We start from the raw sequence: 19,092 nt of genomic DNA on the forward strand, positions 1-19,092 counted from the left end.
GAATTGTCATTGTGTGAGTAACTCATTACAGAATGTGATTCCTACTTAGACTTTCTTGGCATTAACTGCAAGGATTGTTTAGAATCACTTGGAGGTCTTTTCCTCACTTCCCCAGGTGCATATTTAAGTTTAAAGATTGCTTGATATACCCAGCTGGAGAAGTGAGGAAACAGATTGACAGAGTCAGAAGAGTACCCAGAAGTCCCCTACTTCAAGATAGGCCCGAGAAGAAAAATAACAGAACACCACTGGTGATTGCCTACAGCATCCTGCTTAAACCCCTCTAGCACATCACTGACAATATACAACCTGTTCTGGGAAACTATCCCTCGCTCTCACAGACCTTGGGAGACAGGCCAGTCCTTACCTACAGACAGCCCCCAAACCTGACGCAAATACTTAACCAGTAGCCCCACACACACCACAGAAAAACTTAACCCATAACCTATCCCTGCAACAAATCCCGTTGCCAACTCTGTCCACATATCTATAAAAGTGACACCACAAAAGGACCTAACCATAAAAGCCATACCATCAGGGACTCATATAACTGTACATCCACTAATGAAAACATATAACATCAGGTGCCAGCAGTGTCCCTCTGACATGTATATTATCCAAACTGGACAGTCTCTGTGACAAGGGATAAATGGACACACATCAGACATCAGGAATAGTAATACACATAAACCTGTTGGGGAACGTTTTAAGCTCCCTGGACATTCAGTATTAGATTTAAAAGTAGCCATCTTTCTACAAATGAACTTTATCGCCTGATTACAGAGGGAGACGTCTGAACTGGAGTTTTTTACAAATTCAACACTATCAACTTAGGCTTGAATAAAGATTTTAATTGGTTAATGTACTACAAAGGCAACCTCTTTTTATAGTTGCATCTCCACATCAAATGATGCACATGAGACCCACCACCCTGACTTAATTAGCCTCATTAACACTGGTTCTACAATTGACAGATAACTTCTTTTGCTGTTATATATATCCTGGATTCTGTAATTTCTACTACAGCTCATCTGATGAAGTGGGTTTTCCCCACGAAAGCTCATGAGCTGTTGTACTTTAGAGACGAACAAACTTATTAGGACTCCTCTTTTTAACAGTTACAGCCTAACACAGCTACCCCTCTGACACATTCAGCTGTTAGGGTATGTTTTCAGGATTAGCACAGAAGGAACTATTTGCGTAAAATGTGTGTATCTTTAGTCCTCTTAATTAGTTAGGTCTGTTAGGGATATTTTATATTAATATGTAGCAGTGTTCTAATTTACTGAACTATAAAATAATATATTGTAAATGTACAGATTACTTTGCTGTTTAATAAAAAGCTTAAATAAATATGCTGTCTGAAGACATAGTAAGAATCCGTAAATATTTACAGACAGAAACTAAATAATCACCTGTTCATATTTTCATGAACATCTGTTTTATTTTATTGGGTACATAAATTTTAAGAATTTTTGAAGAAAGGAAATGAGGCTTTCAGGTCCTAATTGAGGGCAGGAAGTGTATGTTTGTAGGCAGGGCTGGACAAATCCACTCGCCATTGACAAGTAGATTTTGGCAGCTGGCGAGCTGTGACGCGGCAGAACCGCCCCGTGGTGGTGAGGGCGACCCAACCCGCACTTCAATGGTGCCGACCCCCGTGCTATACGGGCAGCACGGCATTCTGACAGCGGTCTGTGCCGCTTGCTCCCATGCGTCCGCCCAGCTGAGCGGCATGCAGGAGGGCTGAGTCCTGGGATGGGAGCCGGAAGTGGGGGCGGGGCCAGAGTGTGAGTACATCCCTGACATCAGGGGGAGAGGCGCTGGTGAAAGAGAGCGCTGCATTCAAAGGAGAGCAGCGGAGGAAGGCAGAAGGGAGAGGAGACGGAGGAGAGTAACGGAGGGAGAGGGGAGAACAGAGGAGTGAGCTAGAAGACGGCGGTGGGCGGAGGAGTGAAGGGTGAGAGCGGAGGGGGACAGGAGACGGAGAAGGTCAGAGAAGGCAGGAGGGAGACGGGGAGTGAAGCAGAGCGTGGGGGCAGAGGACGTGAAAGGAGAAACGGAGGTAGGAAGCAGCCCAAGATGGGGCTCCTTAGTGTCTCCACTCTGGGCTGCTTCCTACCTCCGCTTCTCCTTTCACGTTCTCTGCTCCCATGCTCTGCTCTCTCCACTCCCTGTCTCCCTCATGCCTTCTCTGACCTCCTCTGACTCCCGTCCTCCTCCGTTCTCACCCTTCACTCCTCCGCCCACTGCTATCTTCTAGCTCACTCCTCTGTTCTCCCCTCTTCCTCCGTCTCCTCCCTCCTCTCTTCTGCTCTCCTCTGCTCCCCTTTTGAATGCGGCGCTCTCTTTCACTGGCTCCTCTTCCCCTGATGTCAGGGACACACGTACACTCTGGCCCCACGCTAAGCCCACGTGCGGCCCCGCCCCGCTTCCGGCTCCTGACCTAGGACTTGGCCACACTGCTCAGCTGGGCGGCCGCACGGGAGCAAGCAGCACAGACCGCTGTCAGAACTCTGCGCTGCCCATGCAGCACGGGGGTCGGCGCCATTGAAGTGCGGGACGGGTCATCCTCGCCGCTGCTGAGTGGCCCCGCCCCATCACAGAAGCCATCCTGGTTGTCCCGTTCTCCAGGTGGCACGCGCCTGCGTGGTGGGGGTCACACGGTGGGGGTGGCAAGTCCCTTTTTTGTCTGGCGAGTAGGGTTTTCTATAATTTGTCGAGCCCTGTTTATAGGGTTGGGGAGCCTTTTTTGGGTCGGGGGCCACTAACCCACAGAAAAATCAGTCGGGGGCTGCACACAAGAAGCAAAAAAGAAACCCATCTCCTCAAACCCTCACTGATGTGGTCCCTGACTGAGAAGGACACTTCTCTACATTCCCCTTGCACAGCAAAGCTTGGGAGAGTGGGGGGAGCCAGGCTAGTAGATTTTGTATGCTCCAGTCCTGTGGTGGGCCAGCAGGAGAACTGGAGCGCCAGCATGGGCTCCCCAATGCTGGGAGGGGGAAACCCTGAGCCTCGGGGGCCGGATCTAAGTTTGCTGGTGGCGGCATCTAGTCCCTGGGCCTTAGGTTTTCCACCCCTGGTTTACAAAAACCCATATGGGACATGTGTACTGTAATTGCTTAACTAGGATTTGATTCAAAGCCCACAGAAGTGGCTGAGAATCTTTGCATTGCTGTCACTGGGGCATACATAACTACATACAGACACAGGCCTGTCGATGGGGGGAAAGGAAGTTAAAGGGGACAGTTGCCCCAGGGTCCAGCAATTCAGAAGGGCCTGGGGCTCCATGCCACTGCCACCACTCTGGGCAGCACTAAGGAGTGGCTTGGGGGCGCACATGCCATAGTCTGGCAGCACTGAAGGCTGGTTGCCCCTGCCCTTCCTCTTGAGGCCCCACCCTTTCTGGAAGCACAGAGCCAGCTCCCTCTCTCCCCCCTGTGACTTGGCGAGGCTGTTGGCTCCCGTGTAGAGACATTAAGTACATAGAAAATGTTATGAGCAAACATATACTACCTTCTTTTGAATTTACAGTTCAGAATGTACAAAGAAAAGTTAAATTGCACCATTGTTACTGCACCATTTGCTAAACACTTGTATGGCTCACTTGGAAAAAGTCCCAAGTGTGGAGAAAATTATGCATACAGCTTTCTTGTAGGTGTTTGCAAGAAGTTTTAGGACCCCTTACATATCAATTTTAAATATATTTCAATATCAGTGAACTAGGGTTCATTGGAGTAATAATAATATTAAACAGTACTTCTTATATTCAAAGTGGTGTACAAGTATCTTCACGTAATATGCAATGTAAAGCTTATTGATGTTAGTAAAAACATTGGATTGGCAAATGCACACATCCCATATGAGTTTGTGGCTGCTTTCAATTAGAAATCAGAAAGAACATATATAGAACAATTGTTTTATGCATTTAGATCCTAATTTTTAGTTAAGTCTCCAGGCATGGATACTTATAACTGATAAATAATCCGTTGCCCGAAGTGCCATTCCCTACAGACATAGGATTCCACCTTTCCTGAGTTCATTGCTCCTTTTAGAAGGTAGAAAAATCAAAACTGGTAAAAGGATATACTTTTTAAAACAATACACATTTAGTCTTTGAGACTTATTGCCATAGGAAGTAATTAAGGCCAAGAATGTAAGAAGATTAAGAAAGGAATTGTACATTTATTTGGATAAATGGATAACAAGAATATACAGCTTTAGGAAGGGATAAGAAGTCACATGCTTCAGGTTTTAAGTCAGTCTAGGCATTCGGAGGAGATCTAATGTGGAGTGTGAGTGGGGCAGGAATTCTTCCTCTGATAGCATTGTCAGGGCCAGGATACTGATCTACATGAACTCTGTGCTCTCATATATAATAATTACTATATTTCTTTTGGAGTTTCAGTAAGTATTATTAATGTAAATATGATATCCACTCTGTGTTCTGCATTCTAAATGCTCTCATAATAGGTGGTTTACAATTTTTTGTAAATCTGATTATTAATGAAATGTTGTAATGGTTCAGTAACATGCCAGACTTTACACCTAGTGAAGTAAGCAAAATAAATTTTCAATTTTTTATCTTAAAGTATTTATTTTGATCTATTAAGACATTAGTAAAGTAGAAAAATATAGACATCAAAGACCTACATTTTTAAAGATTACTTTTAAAATGGGAAAATAGTGGTAGATTTAGCACTGAAAGAATTAAAGTTAATTGCAGAAAACTAGGTGACAGAAGTAGCAGGTAGGTCAAAGCCTGGAGGAATAATAATTATCTATTGAGTCTGCTAAAAACTATTGACTATAACTATGAAGAATTTCATTCATCAGCACTTTGAAACCAAGTTCTTGGAGCAAGAAAGCAGATCACTTTCACTATACTTAGTATGTGCCCATATGTATTAAACTGATCCAGTCATAACAATACATTGAGCTAATCTAAAGCAGGAGTTTTCTTCAGTCAAACTCACAAGAATGTAAGGCTTAAATAATTCCAAAGTAATGTGAGTAAGAAGTAATAATTCGTATTACTGATTGGATTTGATTGTAAAGCCAACCTCCAGGTGAATATTACTATATTTTAATTAGAACCATAAAGCAATTAAAAATGAATTGTGCGATTAAAAAATTAATCATGATTAATCACACTGTTAATAGAATATCATTTATATCCATATTTTTGGATATTTTCTACCTTTTCAAATACAGTACATTGATTTCAATTACAATACAGAATACAAAGTTTACAGTTTTCACTTTATTTTTATTACAAATATTTGCACTATAAAAAACAAAAGAAATAGAATTTTTCAGTTCCTACAAGTACAAGTTGTGCTCCTCTCAGTGCAACTGGGAGATCCCTTAGAGCCAATATATCTATGCACAATCCATAGGAGAGGGCTCTCTGGCTTTTGCCACGCTAGTCATTAATGATTTTCCATTAACTGCTTGAGATTTTTGGATATCCCTACCTGACCTACACATACTATTTTTCATAGGTCTTGATGGCTCTACATGAGATGTTCCCAGCAGTGCATGCAGCAGAAATGGCCATCCAGCGAAATCCGCATTCTTGGGAGGCATGGCAGACTTTGGGACGTGCTCAGCTTGGATTAGGAGAAATAGGACTGGTAAGAAACAGCCATATCAAAGACCTGAACATAGAAATCATGAATTCAGAATCACGTGTGATAGAGTAAAAGTACTGAAATGACAAAGTAATTTACTTTCTTTATAATACCCAAATGTAAACAAGGCAAAAGATTATTGTTGCTTTTATTTCCAGTAATCTCTCCTAATTTGTTTCTTAACAAACACTTCCTGTGTAAGTTTATTGTTGGGTTAGTGAAAGACCTGATCAGATCATGGCTTTTCACCTTATTTACATGGGAGATGTATCTAACTACACAAGTTCAGATGCCTATTTGTATGCAATGCATTTTACCATGGTTTGAGATCAGATACACTACACCTGTACAAGGTGTTGTCTACACTAGTGCAGCTTGTCTATAATAGGGGTTTATACCTGTACAGCTACATCAATGTAACTACATCAGTGGGTGAAACACTCATCTAAACAAAACCTTGTTCTTTTCCACAAGGAGAAATTTTATGATTTAGCATATGTACAGTAAAACTCCATTAGTCCGGCATCCAATGCTCCGGCACTCCTGATGGTCCGGCACCATCAGGAACCCGGAAGTGCTGGGGCAGCCGGACAGGCTTCCCCCATTCAGATGCTGCTGAAACTGACCAGCAGCTGAATCGGGGAAACCAGGAGCAGAGCAGCTGGGGAACTGCCGGGTTGGTCCTGTAGCGCTGCCCCTCGGGGCTGCGAGACCAACCCGGCAGCACTCCAGCTGCTCTTGGGGACGCCTGGGGCAGAGCAACTGGGGACGGCGCTACGGGACCAACCAGCAGCACCCCAGATGCTTTGCTCCAGACGTCCCCGATTCAGCCGCTGCTGAAACAGATCAGCGGCTGATTCCAGGAAGCCCCTCCCAACCCACTCCAGAACCCTCATAGCCACCCCTTCCGATAGTCCGGCATATCTGATAATCCAGCACCCCCTGGGTCCTGAAGGTGCCGGATTATCAGAAGTTTACTGTATATGAAACCAGGGGTAAGGTGTCTTCTCCATTAGAATTCTTAATTTTGGGAATCAATTATTTTATACCTCTATTATACCTAGTTTTGCACTGGTACATTAATTTTACAGTGTGTTTAAGAAATGTAGGTACATTATGCCCAGAGTTAATTGTGATGGGTAGTTATTAGCGTTCCCTGTAAGATGAGAACTTGGGCAGCCACGCAGGAGGGATTCAGATGCCACCCAGCTGATGTGCAGAAAACCCACAGCAAACATAGCTGGCAACATATGATTCTACTGGTGTTGCACATCTCCACATGCCTCAGTGCACACAGATGGAAAAAATTAATGGGAACGTTGGTGCTTATGTGTCATGGTCAGGACATGGGTGGTCACACCTAATGGTTGGAGCAGGAGTCTGGCCAAATCAGGCAAGAGTTCAAGACAGGCCAGTGGGCAGATTGAAATTCAGACATTAGGAGGCAGGCAAGGTGAGGTTGCTGAGAGGCCAAAGTCCAAGGAAGGTGAGATGCAAAGTGAGAGCCAAGAGGCTGGCAGGGTCAGGTTACCAGGAGATCAGGGTTGGGCACCAGGTTACAGACAGCAATTAAATAATGAAGTCAAACACAAGCCAGGATCGAAAGCCAGAATATAGGGTCTGTCTCAAGTAGGGGCTGAATTCAGGTTTTGTGGGGTGGTACTTTCTGCCAAGACAAGCTTTGCAGGGTCCTCACCCAGGAGCTCAGTGTAATTATTCTATGGTGATTTAGTGCTGTCAGCTACTTAGAATCCCCACAGTCCCTCATTCTGTCCCTGATGGATTGTACTAGGGATGCGAAAGGTTTATTGGTTAACCAGCAAGCATCATTCTAAACGGGTAATGCTTTCTGGTTCTGGTTAACTGTAGGGGCTGGAGCAGGTCCATTCCTGCTCCTGGTGGAGGGCTGATTCTGCCCCACAGAGCCCACCGCAGGCAGGGGCTGTTCCAGTTGGCTGGCTGGAACAACCCCGTCTGTGGCAGGCCCAGCCTGGCCCTCCTACCACAAATTACATGCTGGCTCCTCGGGAGCAGGGCCAGAAGGTTCTACTGGCCCCCTCCTGAGGATCCAGCTGCAGAGTCTGCAGCAAAGCCTCCTCCCCTGGAGTGAGGCCAGCAACTCTTGCTGGCTCCGTTCCTGGGGAAGTGGCTTCACTATGGCAGCCAAGCCTCCCCAGGAGTGGAACCAACAGCTCCTGCCTCCCCAGGAGCAGAGTAGGCAGCCCCTGCAGGCTGGCTCCCAGGATGGTGGCAGCAAAGCCTCCTCCCCGGGGGAGTGGAGCGGGCAGCCACTGCTGGCCAGGGTCCTGAAGAGGTGGCTTCACTGTGGCAGTAAAGCCGCCTCCCTAGGAGCAGAGCTGGCAAGGGCTGGTGGGCTCCACTCCCAGGGAGGCTTCATTGCAGGTTCTGCCGTATAAAGCTTATTTAAGCTTTATATTGCAGCACCCAAAACTGTGTAATGGCTAAGATTTTCAGTGAATACATGGTTGCCTTTTTAACTTACCTCTTCTATGCCTAGTTTGTACATTGTGTAAAACAAAATATACAGAGATCTGGAATCACATTGAGTTGAAAGCTTGCAAGTTATTGATGTTGACATTTTTAATAATGGTTTACAATTATTTATCTTATTTTTAAATACAATAAAACAAAATAAATGAATAACAGCTCCACAACTTATCTTGCCTTACTAGTGTTTCAGAAGTAGATCTTGTGAAGGAGGGGAGTAGAGGATGGTCTTCAGGACTAGTCATGCCATTCAAAGCAGTCAGTACAGAAGAAAGCATGGAGATGTTTATGCCAGAAGTAAACAAGTGGATACTTAAGGCTAGTGTAGCAGAGTTTTAGATTTCTGATCATCGTATCTCAGGACCAAATTACAAAAATAAAAAAGTCCCCTAGGAAAAGCTCCCATTAAGGCATAGACTACTGAACTGGAACTACAAATAAAACAAATATCTCCCTCAAATATTCAAGCTAGGTGTCTTCCCATAAAGAGCAATTATGGGTGAGACCCGAATGTTTGTGATAATTAAATGTATGACATTCATATTTGTGTGTGAAATTTTCTGGCTGTTTTAATTTGAAAGTACAACCAAGCAGAACTATAGATGAAAACAAATGTAATGAAGGCAAAAAACCATCAGTAAAATGATTAATAATATTTGCTTTATTTTATTTGATCTTTTGTAACACATATGGCTTGGCAGCTGTGTGATGATCCAAGAATAATACATTTACAGGGAATTCAGAATCCTATTTAAAAGACAATCATTAAAGGTGTAATGTTTAGACTGACATTTATGAGAAATCAATAAGAAGTATTTTTTGTTGTTTTTGTGGCTGGATCGCTCTAAGAGTTCTTTTTAAAAAAAATGTAAATAGAATTGTCAATGAAGACTAGTGCCTTTATCATATTTGAAAAAATGTGACAAATAATATTTGAAAGTTGTATACGTATGTGCAATGTCTATTTTTTGTTGTCTCGATCTCACAAGATGATGTTTTACATACAAACTCATGCATATCTGAAGTTTTGCAAATTGGTGATATTATATGGCCTGTGTTTTGTAGGAGATGAGACTTCGTGTATGTCTATGCTATGCAGTTTTAAACAACAAGGTTGCATCAACACAGTCCTGTTGCTAAACATCAGCACGTGTGAATGCTGTTTGCCCATACTTTTGCCAACAAAATACTTCCCCCCTGACAAGTCCATTTCACTTTGTCGGTAGGAGAGCGCTCTCCTGCCAGCAGAACAGTGTTCACACCTCCATTTGGCGAGGCAAAACTTTGTTTTTCATGGGGGTGGGTGGAGAGGCTAATTTTGTGTCATGTTCAGATTTTGTTACCTCGCTGTTCACTCCTTTGTCCGGATCACTTATGAATATGTTGAAAAGCACTGATCCTAGTACAGATCCTTGAGAACCTATGCTCTCCACTGTGAAAACTGGCCATATATTTCTACCCTTTGTTTCCTGTCTTTTTAACCAGTTGCAGATCTATGGGTACGTCTAGACTACAGGCTTTTGTTGACAGAGGCTTTGTCGACGGATACTGTTGACACAGCTTCTGTCAACAAAGAGCGTCTAGACTACATCCAGTTCTGTCGACAAAGCAAGCTGCTTTGTCGACATGAGAGTGTAGATGCAAAGGACAGTGTAGATGCAATAACGCCTTCTGTCAACAGAACTCTGTTGACAAAAGGCATTATTCCTCGTAGAATGAGGTTTACTGCCGTTGACAAAACTGCCAACTTCTATTGACATTATGTTGACAGAACTCAGCGGTAGTGTAGATGCAGGTATAGTTTTGTTGACAAAAGCCTGTAGACTAGACACACCCTATGAGAGGACCTCCCTCTTTTCCCATGACTATTTACTTTGTTAAAGAGTCTTTAGTAAAGGACCTTGCCAAATGCTTTCTAAAAGTCCACATACACTGTGTTCAGTGGATCACCATTGTCTAGTATGTGTTGACACTAGCGCTATCAAGTGATTAAAAAATTTAATCGCGTGCACCTACCCTTTGAAATGCCACCATGGCGTTTCAACAGGGCAGCACTGCTTGGAGCCCAGATCAGCTGTAGTCCCCAGATGACCCAGGGCTCCATGCAGCGCTGCCCCTTGGAAGCGCTGTGGCACTTCAAAGGGGCTTTGCAATGCGGAGTCGTGGATCATCTGGTCACTCCAGCTGCTCCCCAGTTTCACTTGCGCTGCCTCTTTGAAGTGCCAGAGTGACATTTCAAAGGGGCAGCGCAGCATTAACACCTGCAATTAACGTGTTTAAAAAATTAATGCGTTAAAAAAGTTAATGCGTTAATCCTGTCCTGTGTTAATCGCAGGCGTAAACGCGGGTCAATTGACAGCCCTAGTTGACACCCTCAAGAATTCTAGTATGGTGATTCTCATACTGGGTTGGGAACCCAAAGTAGGTTCCGACTTCAGTCCTCCCTCCTGAGGTTGTGTAGTAATTTTTGTTGGGGAGCAGAAGAGGCTTGCGGTGCAATGAAGTTTGAGAACCCTTGTCCTAGTAGATTAGTGAGGCATTATTTCCTTTTATAAAATCCATGTTCCCTTCCCCCAGTGTATTATGTTCATCTATGTGTCTGATAATTTCTTATCAATAAACCAGGCCAATACAACTTAGATGGGGCTACTATAAGGTGAGTGCTTAACTGGCTGGATAATCATACTCAGAGAGTAGTTATTAATGGTTCACAATTCTGCTGGAAAGGTATAACAATCAGTTTCACACATGCAGAATGGGAAGCGACTGTCTAGAAAGGAGTACGGCAGAAAGGGATCTAGGGGTTATAGTGGACCACAAGCTGAATATGAGTCAGCACAGTGATGCTGTTGAAAAAAAAAGCAAACATGATTCTGGGATGCATTAACAGGTGTGTTGTGAGCAAAACATGAGAAGTCATTCTTCTGCTCTACTCTGCGCTAGTTAGGTCTCAGTTGGAGTATTGTGTCCAGTTCTGGGCACCACATTTCAAGAAATTGGAGAGGGTCCGGAGAAGAGCAACAAGAATGATTAAAGCTCTAGAGAACATGACCTATGAAGGAAGGCTGAAAGAATTGGCTTTGTTTAGTTTAGAAAAGAGAAGATTAAGGGGGGGACATGATAGCAGTTTTCAGGTATCTAAAAGAGTGTCATAAGGAGGAGGGAGAAAACTTGGCTTCTGAGGATAGAATAAGAAGCAATGGGCTTAAACTGCAGCAAGGGAGGTTAAGGTTGGACATTAGAAAACGTTCCTAACTGTAAGGGTAGTCAAACACTGGAATAAATTGCCCAGGGAGGTTGTGGAATCTCCATCTGTGGAGATATTTAAGAGTAGGTTAGATAAATGTCTATCAGGGATGGTCTAGACAGTACTTGGTCCTGCCATGAGGGCAGGGGACTGGACTCAATGACCTCTCGAGGTCCCTTCCAGTCCTAGTATTCTATGATTCTATGATAGCACTCTACTATCGTTTCAATCATGCCTCATTGTACCTCCATCTTTCCCACCACACAGATAAGTCATGGACCCCCTGTGTAACTGTGTTAAGCCATGGCCAGGAAGAACTACTGAGTTTTCCTGTGCTTTGGTGAGTTTTCATAAGATCTAACAGCAGTGCTTAATTTTTTCAGGAGTCAAACCTGGCACCTCTAGGTTTGGCAGTTCATAGCCCTACCACCTCTGAGTTTGCTGCATTAGTTATGAAAGTAAACTTCCAATAATCCTGCACTTTTAGGACCCAGAGGGTGCCGGATTATCAAATATGCTGGACTATCGGAAGGGGGGGCTATCAGGGGTCTGGGGTGGGGTGGAGGGGGTGCCACGCCAGACCCCTCATAACCCCCCCTTCCGATAGTCCAGCTCTGCCCCAGGCATCCCCGATTCAGCTGCTGCTGGTCAGTTTCAGCAGCGGGTGAATCGAGGACGCCTGGGGCAGAGCAGCTGGAGTACTGCCGGGTTGGTCGGGTAGCGCCGCCCCTTGGCACTGCGAGACCAACCCGGCAGCACCCCAGCTGCTCTTGGGGATGTTTGGGATGGAGCAGCTGGGGTGCTGCTGGGTTGGTCCCGCAGCGCTGAGGGGCAGGCACTACGGGACCAACCCTGCAGTACCCCAGCTGCTCTGCCCCAGGCATCCCCAATTCAGCTGTTGCTGAAACTGACCAGCGGCTGACCAGAATCAGCTGCTGGTCAGTTTCAGCAGCGTGTGACTTTGGGACGCCTGGGGCAGGAGTAGCTGGGGTGCTGCCCAGTTGGTCCCGTAGCGCCACCCCTCGGCGCTGCGGGACCAACATGGCAGCACTCCAGCTGCTCTTCCACAGGCGTCCCCAAGAGCAGCTGGGGTGCTGCCGGGTTGGTCCCGCAGCCCGCAGGAACAGCGCTAAGGGACCAACCTGGCAGCACCCCAGCTGCTCTGCCTCCTGCTTCCCCGATTCAGCTGCTGGTCAGTTTCAGCAGCGGCTGAATTGAGGAAGCAAATTGCAGAGCAGCTCCAATTGTCCGGCACCCGGAGCACTTCTGGGTTCCTGATGGTGCTGGACCATTGGATGCTGGACCAATGGAGTTTTACTGTAAAAATAAATTGCTTGAGCCCTTAAAGCTCTTTCATAACAAATTAAGCACTTGTCTAACAAGAAGTATTTGTACAAGGAGTTTAGAGTTTACATATGGCCAGACCATTTGCTCTGCTTGGTGGGAAGAACTACAATGAGACGAGGAGTTAGAGATCCTTACTTATGGTTCTACACATTAGGTTCTCTTCCCTTCCTCGCTCTGCTAGGTCTGTTTCAGAAATACGAATTAAAAGTAGCCCATTTGCACATCTGTTAATTGTAGTTTCCTGCAGAATTTGGTTTAAAGCAGTGGTCTGTGTGATTAAAGTGGTAAAATAGATGAGGAATAAGAATAGAAACCAGCATCTTGCCTTCTGTATGGGTGTTTTGAGTTACATAGGAGGGCACTAGCCAGTAGTTAAAATAATCTAACCAACGCTGGGTAGGTTCATGGATTCCTTTGTTTTCAAATTGTAATTTTGGTAGAAATTGGTGAACATTAAAATGTTTTCCATAAATTATAGTACTGCTTTTTATGTGGTGCTTTGACCTGATATAAAGCTAATCCCACCAGTTGTCTGCACCTCTTTGTATTAAGCATTATAATATGCAAATACTTAGCTTTAATATCAGGCTTACAAAGAAAGAACAGGATTGGTTGTATTCATGTTAAGTATCCAGGCTACTTTTCAAAATATTGAGTGAAGCATTGTTGACTCTAGAACATCTGTCTACCTGCCTACAGTTATTAATCTAGATTTTATATTTACAGTGCCGTAAGTATGGATGGTACATTACAGACAATGATATGCCCTTGTCCTGTGGACTTTAAAATCTTAAGTAGATGTTATTGTTTTCTTTTTTCTAATACTTAAGAAGTTCCAGTTGAATGCATTATATTTACTCACTGCGCAAATATTCTCTTAAAGTTAAAAGCTAGTTAAGATCAGTAAAATGACACTGTTCTGAAAGAATTAAATTACTGGTTCCCTGTGTCCATAGTCTTATGATTTCAGAACTTTTAGAATTGACAATATGTCTCCAGAAACATTTTTAAAAATCATGTTTTTCTTGAAATTGAATGACATTTTATCAGAACAACAGCAATACCAATGACCTACTCAGAACAAATTTATGTTATAGAATACATAAATTACTCTGTACTTGGCAAGAATAATTTAGCAGTTCTTTTAACCCAAAAGGAAGACAGAGAATTTTGAAGCAACTGAGATATTTAACTTATTTCCATTAAGTTAAAGGAAAAACATTACTTTTGCAGCTCAACTGTTGATCATATTTATTTTCTTGTCAAGTATCTAAATTGGTTGCGAGGCTAAACTACAGATCAACATTATCACCACCTATTTGCAGCACAGTCCCAGGTAACAATGTTTTGTAGCCAGTTGTAGCTGAATTTGGGTCAGTCAGATGGAAACTTTTATAAGTAAACTACAGTAAACTTCCGATAATCTGGCACCTTTAGGACCCAGGGGGTGCCGGATTATCAGATATGCCGGACTATCAGAAGGGGGGGCTATGAGGGGTCTGGAGTGGGGTAGGAGGGGATGCCACCCCAGACCCTTCATAGCCCCCCCCTTACGATAGTCCGGCTCTGCTCCAGGCGTCCCTGATTCAGCTGCTGCTGGTGAGTTTCAGCAGCAGCTGAATTGGGGATGCCTGCAATACAGCAGCTGGGGTGCTGACGGGTTGGTCCCGCAGCGCCGAGGGGCGGCGCTACGGCACCAACCCAGCAGCACTCCAGCTTCTCTTGGGGACGCCTGGGGCAGAGCAGCTGGAGTGCTGCCGGGTTGGTCCCGCAACGCCAAAGGACGGCGCTGCGGGACCAACCCGGCAGGACCCCAGCTGCTCTGCCCCAGGGGTCCCCAATTCAGCCGCTGCTGAAACAGATCAGCGGCTGATTCCAGGAAGCCCGGGGCAGAGCTGCTCTGCCGGGGGCTTCCTGGAATCAGCCGCTGATCTGTTTCAGCAGCGGCTGACTTGGGGACCCCTGGAGCAGAGCAGATGGGGTTCTGCCGGGTTGGTCTCGCAGCGCCAAGGGGCGGCGCTACGAGACCAACCCGGCAGCACCCCAGCTGCTCTGCCCCAGGCGTCCGGATTCAGCCTGCTGGTGAAACTGACGCTGATGGTCAGTTTCAGCAGCGGCTGAATCCCGACGCCTGGGGCAAAGCAGCTGGGGTGCTGCCGGGTTGGTCCCGTAGCGCCGCCCCTCGGCGCTGCGGGACCAACCCGGCAGCACCCCAGCTGCTTTGCCCCAGCCGTCGGGATTCAGCCGCTGCTGAAACTGACCATCAGCGGCTGATTCCAGGAAGCCCCGGGCAGAGCAGCTCTGCCCCAGGCTTCCTGGAATCAGCCACTGATCTGTTTCAGCAGCGGCTGAATCGGGAACCCCTGGGGCGGAGCAGCTGGGGTGCTGCCGGGTTGGTCTGGCAGCCCCGAGGGGCAGCGCTACGAGACCAACCCGGCAGCACCCCAGCTGCTCTGCTCCCGGTTCCCCGATTCAGCTGCTGGTCAGTTTCAGCAGCAGCTGAATGGGGGAAGCCTGTCCGGCTGCCCCAGCACTTCCGGGTTCCTGACAGTGCCGGACTATCAGGAGTCCCGGAGCATTGGATGCCGGACTAATGGAGTTTTACTGTACTTTGGTCAGAAGGCTTTGTCTGTGGTTGCTTTTAGGAGTCAAAATACTTTGGCTTGAAGGTTTTGTCAGTTTTGTGTGAAGAGGTACTGACTTTATAATGAATTTAGTTTTACTGTGAATTTGTAAGATCATAATAGGAATGCATATAGTAAATCTTAAATTCATTTGTATTTAAAATCTAATCAGTTGTACTTTGTGCTCCACATTTTTCCACTATTTCCCCGCTATTTCAGTAATTTGTCCCTTTATAACTAAGTGTAAAAGCCTTTAATTGAGCTGACATTGGCTCTTTTCCTGTTGCCTTCATTTTCTCGTGGATAATCTTTGAGTGCCTAGTACAGTACTTGGATTTGCAGGAGACAGCAATAATTTGGATTAGCAAAGGGAAGGGTGAACACTCAGAATAGATAGTATTCCTGCTTGGTAGGAAAGCTAAATCATTCACAGAAGTTATCCACTTCTTTGAACAGCTCTGCAAAATGGGAGAGTTTGTCTTTTTCCACAGTTCCCTGATTAGATCAGGTTTACATGATCCAGAAAGCTGTTTATTTTGTGGCCAAGATGGTGCATAATAGATCTATTTGAGATACATGTTAATTTAAATGGACAACGTGAACCGTGATTATAAATCCACTCAGTAATCCAGATTTGTCTTTTGAATTAAACTGCAACTATTTTCTCTTGCCCTCCTGTATGATTATTGGAAGGGAGGAGGAGGTCAGAGGAATGGGAAATAACAAAATAAAATGATTCTGACTTGATTTTTTTCTTTTAATTGATAACATAACTTTGTCATTTTCATATTAGTGTTAAATGCTCTTACGAGTACGTTCACGATGCATAATTATAGGGAAATAACACTTTTATAATTTTGGATTAGCAGCATGTGATCCTTCATCTGCATTGTGCTTGAAAGGTGTTCCATCATTTTTTTGTATAGCAGTGAAATTCTATGAATTGCTTGCCAATTATGTTTCTGTGCAGAATGGTTTGTGTTTTCGGAGAGAAAGAAAATTAGTATAGTGTGGCATTACCAACTAAGAAAGTTTTATATTTGATTTTGTTGGATTGACTAATTTGTATAAATGTTGTTACCTTGAAATATGTGAAAGAATATTATAGTCAGTCCTCTACCAAACTCTCATATGAAATAATAGAATTTTCATAGGGCTTGATTTTCACACAGTTGGGTGTGCAATTAGAATCCTTATTTGCATTGGTAATTAGCATAGTTGCATGCATGAAATGGGTATTTGTATGTGACAACTACAAGTTACATACCGTTTTCTTGAGAAGCGCCTAATTTGTTCATGGTCTATTTGTTATTGTTCTGATTTGTTCTATTTCACATAAATTAGGTATGCACATTCAATTTTCCAAAAATCAGATCCAATTAACCATGAATAAGCATTATAAGAGAAAATGGGAAGTGTGCTATAATTTAAAACTGGGTTGAATAGAGCAATAGAAACATACTGAAACAATCATTTAGACCTAAGTGGATTAAACAACCTAGAAGATTGTTTTCATCTCTTTGATTTTAATGTGTCAGTTAAAAAAAAAAACCCACAAACTACTTTGTTGATTTTTAGGCAATTCGCAGCTTTCAGGTGGCCTTGCACATCTATCCAGTGAGCCCTGAACTATGGAAGGAGGACCTTTCCTGGGCAAGAAAGCTGCATGAACAACAAAATAAAGCAACAAAAACTAAGACAGCAGAGGCTGAGGCAAAAGAAGCAGATGTTGCTCATGAATCAATCCCAGACTATGACTTTGAAAGCGATGAGATTGTGGCAGTTTGTGCAGCTATCGCGGAGAAGGAGAAGACTGTTTCAGCAACTAAAACAGTGGTGATTGTGTCTGCTTCTGGCACAGTAGAGACCGTAACTGAGAAGGAGGAATGTTCTACAACCCCCGATGAAACTGCTTTTATTAGAGCCCGGTAGTACAGCATAATCTTTTGCTAGTATTCTTTTGAAATGTAACGTTTATTAAGTGTGGGATGAATTTTTTTAGCAGCAGTGTAACAGGGTAAAATAGAAGGGGTCATTATTTCTGAAATAGCTTTTTCAGAGAAAAGATTTTTAAAAGAAATTGTGAAAAGAACAGATACACAGACCTGAATTCCTGCTGCAACCATACTATCAACTAGGTGTTGATATTAAAACTCATATTGTAAGATTGCACTATCATTTGAAAACCTTGACTACGTTATCAAAACTGCTTTCATTCAACTCCATTTCTTAATTGCACAGATGAAACAACATCTGCTGTTTCTCCTGTAATTAATTGTCAGTTATTTAAAAAACAACTGGAAAAGAGCAAGTTGATATAAGTCTTACAGCTCAAACTTGTTAATAATTAACATTATAAATGTTGAAGATGGTGAAGTGAGCAATAATGTCTTCTTGCATGAAGGAGCACCTAGCGCAATTTTTGAGACTGTGTTTTATTCCCAAATTTGACATCTGATGGAACGAACCTTATTCTAATGTTGTACATTGTGTTGTATTTTGCATGCTTAGGTCTTGGACTTCTCCATATTGTAAATAAAGTGGGGACTTTCCTGCCAGTCACTGGTGGCTGATTATTGTGGGAGCAGGGTCATTGGAAGAAGGTATGCCCAGAAGGCAGATGTGCCCTTATATTTTTAGTATGCTATGTACTTGAGCAGCCTATTGTTTATTTTGTTTCAGAAAGTATTGAAAATGTATTGTATATTACTCTGAAATATAATCATTACCTTAAAAATTAGTATTGAAAAATTTTAGCCAGCACTTAAAAAAATATCCAGCTTCTACCCAAATCTAGAGTGTTGAAGCTGCAAAGCCTTAGCTCCAAGCCTCCATATACAGTTTTGTATAAGAATAAGATGCAGCTACACCCTCATCCCACCTTTCTGCCAACAATGGTGTCGCCTTTTCACATCAATCAGGACATTTTTTTTTCTGTTTTCTTCTCAAAACCATATGCCATGGACAGGAACAGGGTGCTGCATTCCAAGGATGGGAGGCACGCCCTTGCCTTTTATATTGAGCACACTAAAGTGTTCTGTTGGTCGACACAACTTTTCGTCTCTCTTGTGGAATGTATAAAGGGCCTCCAGTTACATCGCAGTGCTTGTCGCTCTGGATCACTGCATGTATCAAGCTGTGCTATGACTTGGCTAAGGCTGTGTCTAAACTATATCCTTCTTTTGAAAGAGGGGTGTAAATTAGGCAGATTAAAAATGCAAATGAAGCGGGGATTTAAATATCTGTGCTTCATTTGCATAATTGCGTCACAGCGTTCTTTCGAAAAAGGGTATTTCAAAAGTGAAACAGTCATTTAGTCACGGTTCTTTTGGGGAAAAAAACCTCTTTTTTGAAAGATCCTGTACTAGGGTTTTTTTTCTGAAAGAACCGCGTCTAGACAGCAGTTTCATTTTCGAAATACCCTTTTTTGAAAGACGTTGTGACACGATTAAGCAAATGAAGTGCGGGATATTTAAATCCCCACTTCATTTACACTTTCAATCTGCCTAATTTACATCCCTCTTTCAAAAGAGGGACGTAGTTTAGACATGCCCAAAGGTGCCTGCTCTGCCTATCAGTGCATTGCACCAGGGTGCAAGCCTTTCGGTGGCCTTTCTGGTACAAATTCTGATTCAGGACATCTGCAGGACAGCCTTGTGGTCATCTGTGCACACCTTCATGACTCATTATGCCGTCAGCCAGCAGTCATGGGATGATGCGGCGTTTTGCA

General features: G+C 43.9%; 1 protein-coding gene across 3 annotated transcripts in view; it reads left to right on the plus strand.

Moving 5' to 3' along the window:
- TTC33 (tetratricopeptide repeat domain 33) overlaps window positions 1-17,920 on the plus strand; it is a 67,641-nt gene extending 49,721 nt beyond the window's left edge. For all 3 annotated transcript variants that reach the window (XM_006139485.4, XM_014581757.3, XM_006139486.4), the window contains 2 exons: window positions 5,508-5,639; window positions 16,941-17,920. In XM_006139485.4, the coding sequence (XP_006139547.1) occupies window positions 5,508-5,639; window positions 16,941-17,294 (486 nt within the window). In that variant the 3' untranslated portion in view covers window positions 17,295-17,920. The remainder of the gene's footprint in view (window positions 1-5,507; window positions 5,640-16,940) is intronic.
- The last annotated feature ends 1,172 nt before the right edge of the window (window positions 17,921-19,092 follow it).

The sequence above is a fragment of the Pelodiscus sinensis genome, chromosome 6, assembly GCF_049634645.1.
Source record: "Pelodiscus sinensis isolate JC-2024 chromosome 6, ASM4963464v1, whole genome shotgun sequence".
In the NCBI taxonomy this organism is placed as follows: domain Eukaryota; kingdom Metazoa; phylum Chordata; order Testudines; family Trionychidae; genus Pelodiscus; species Pelodiscus sinensis.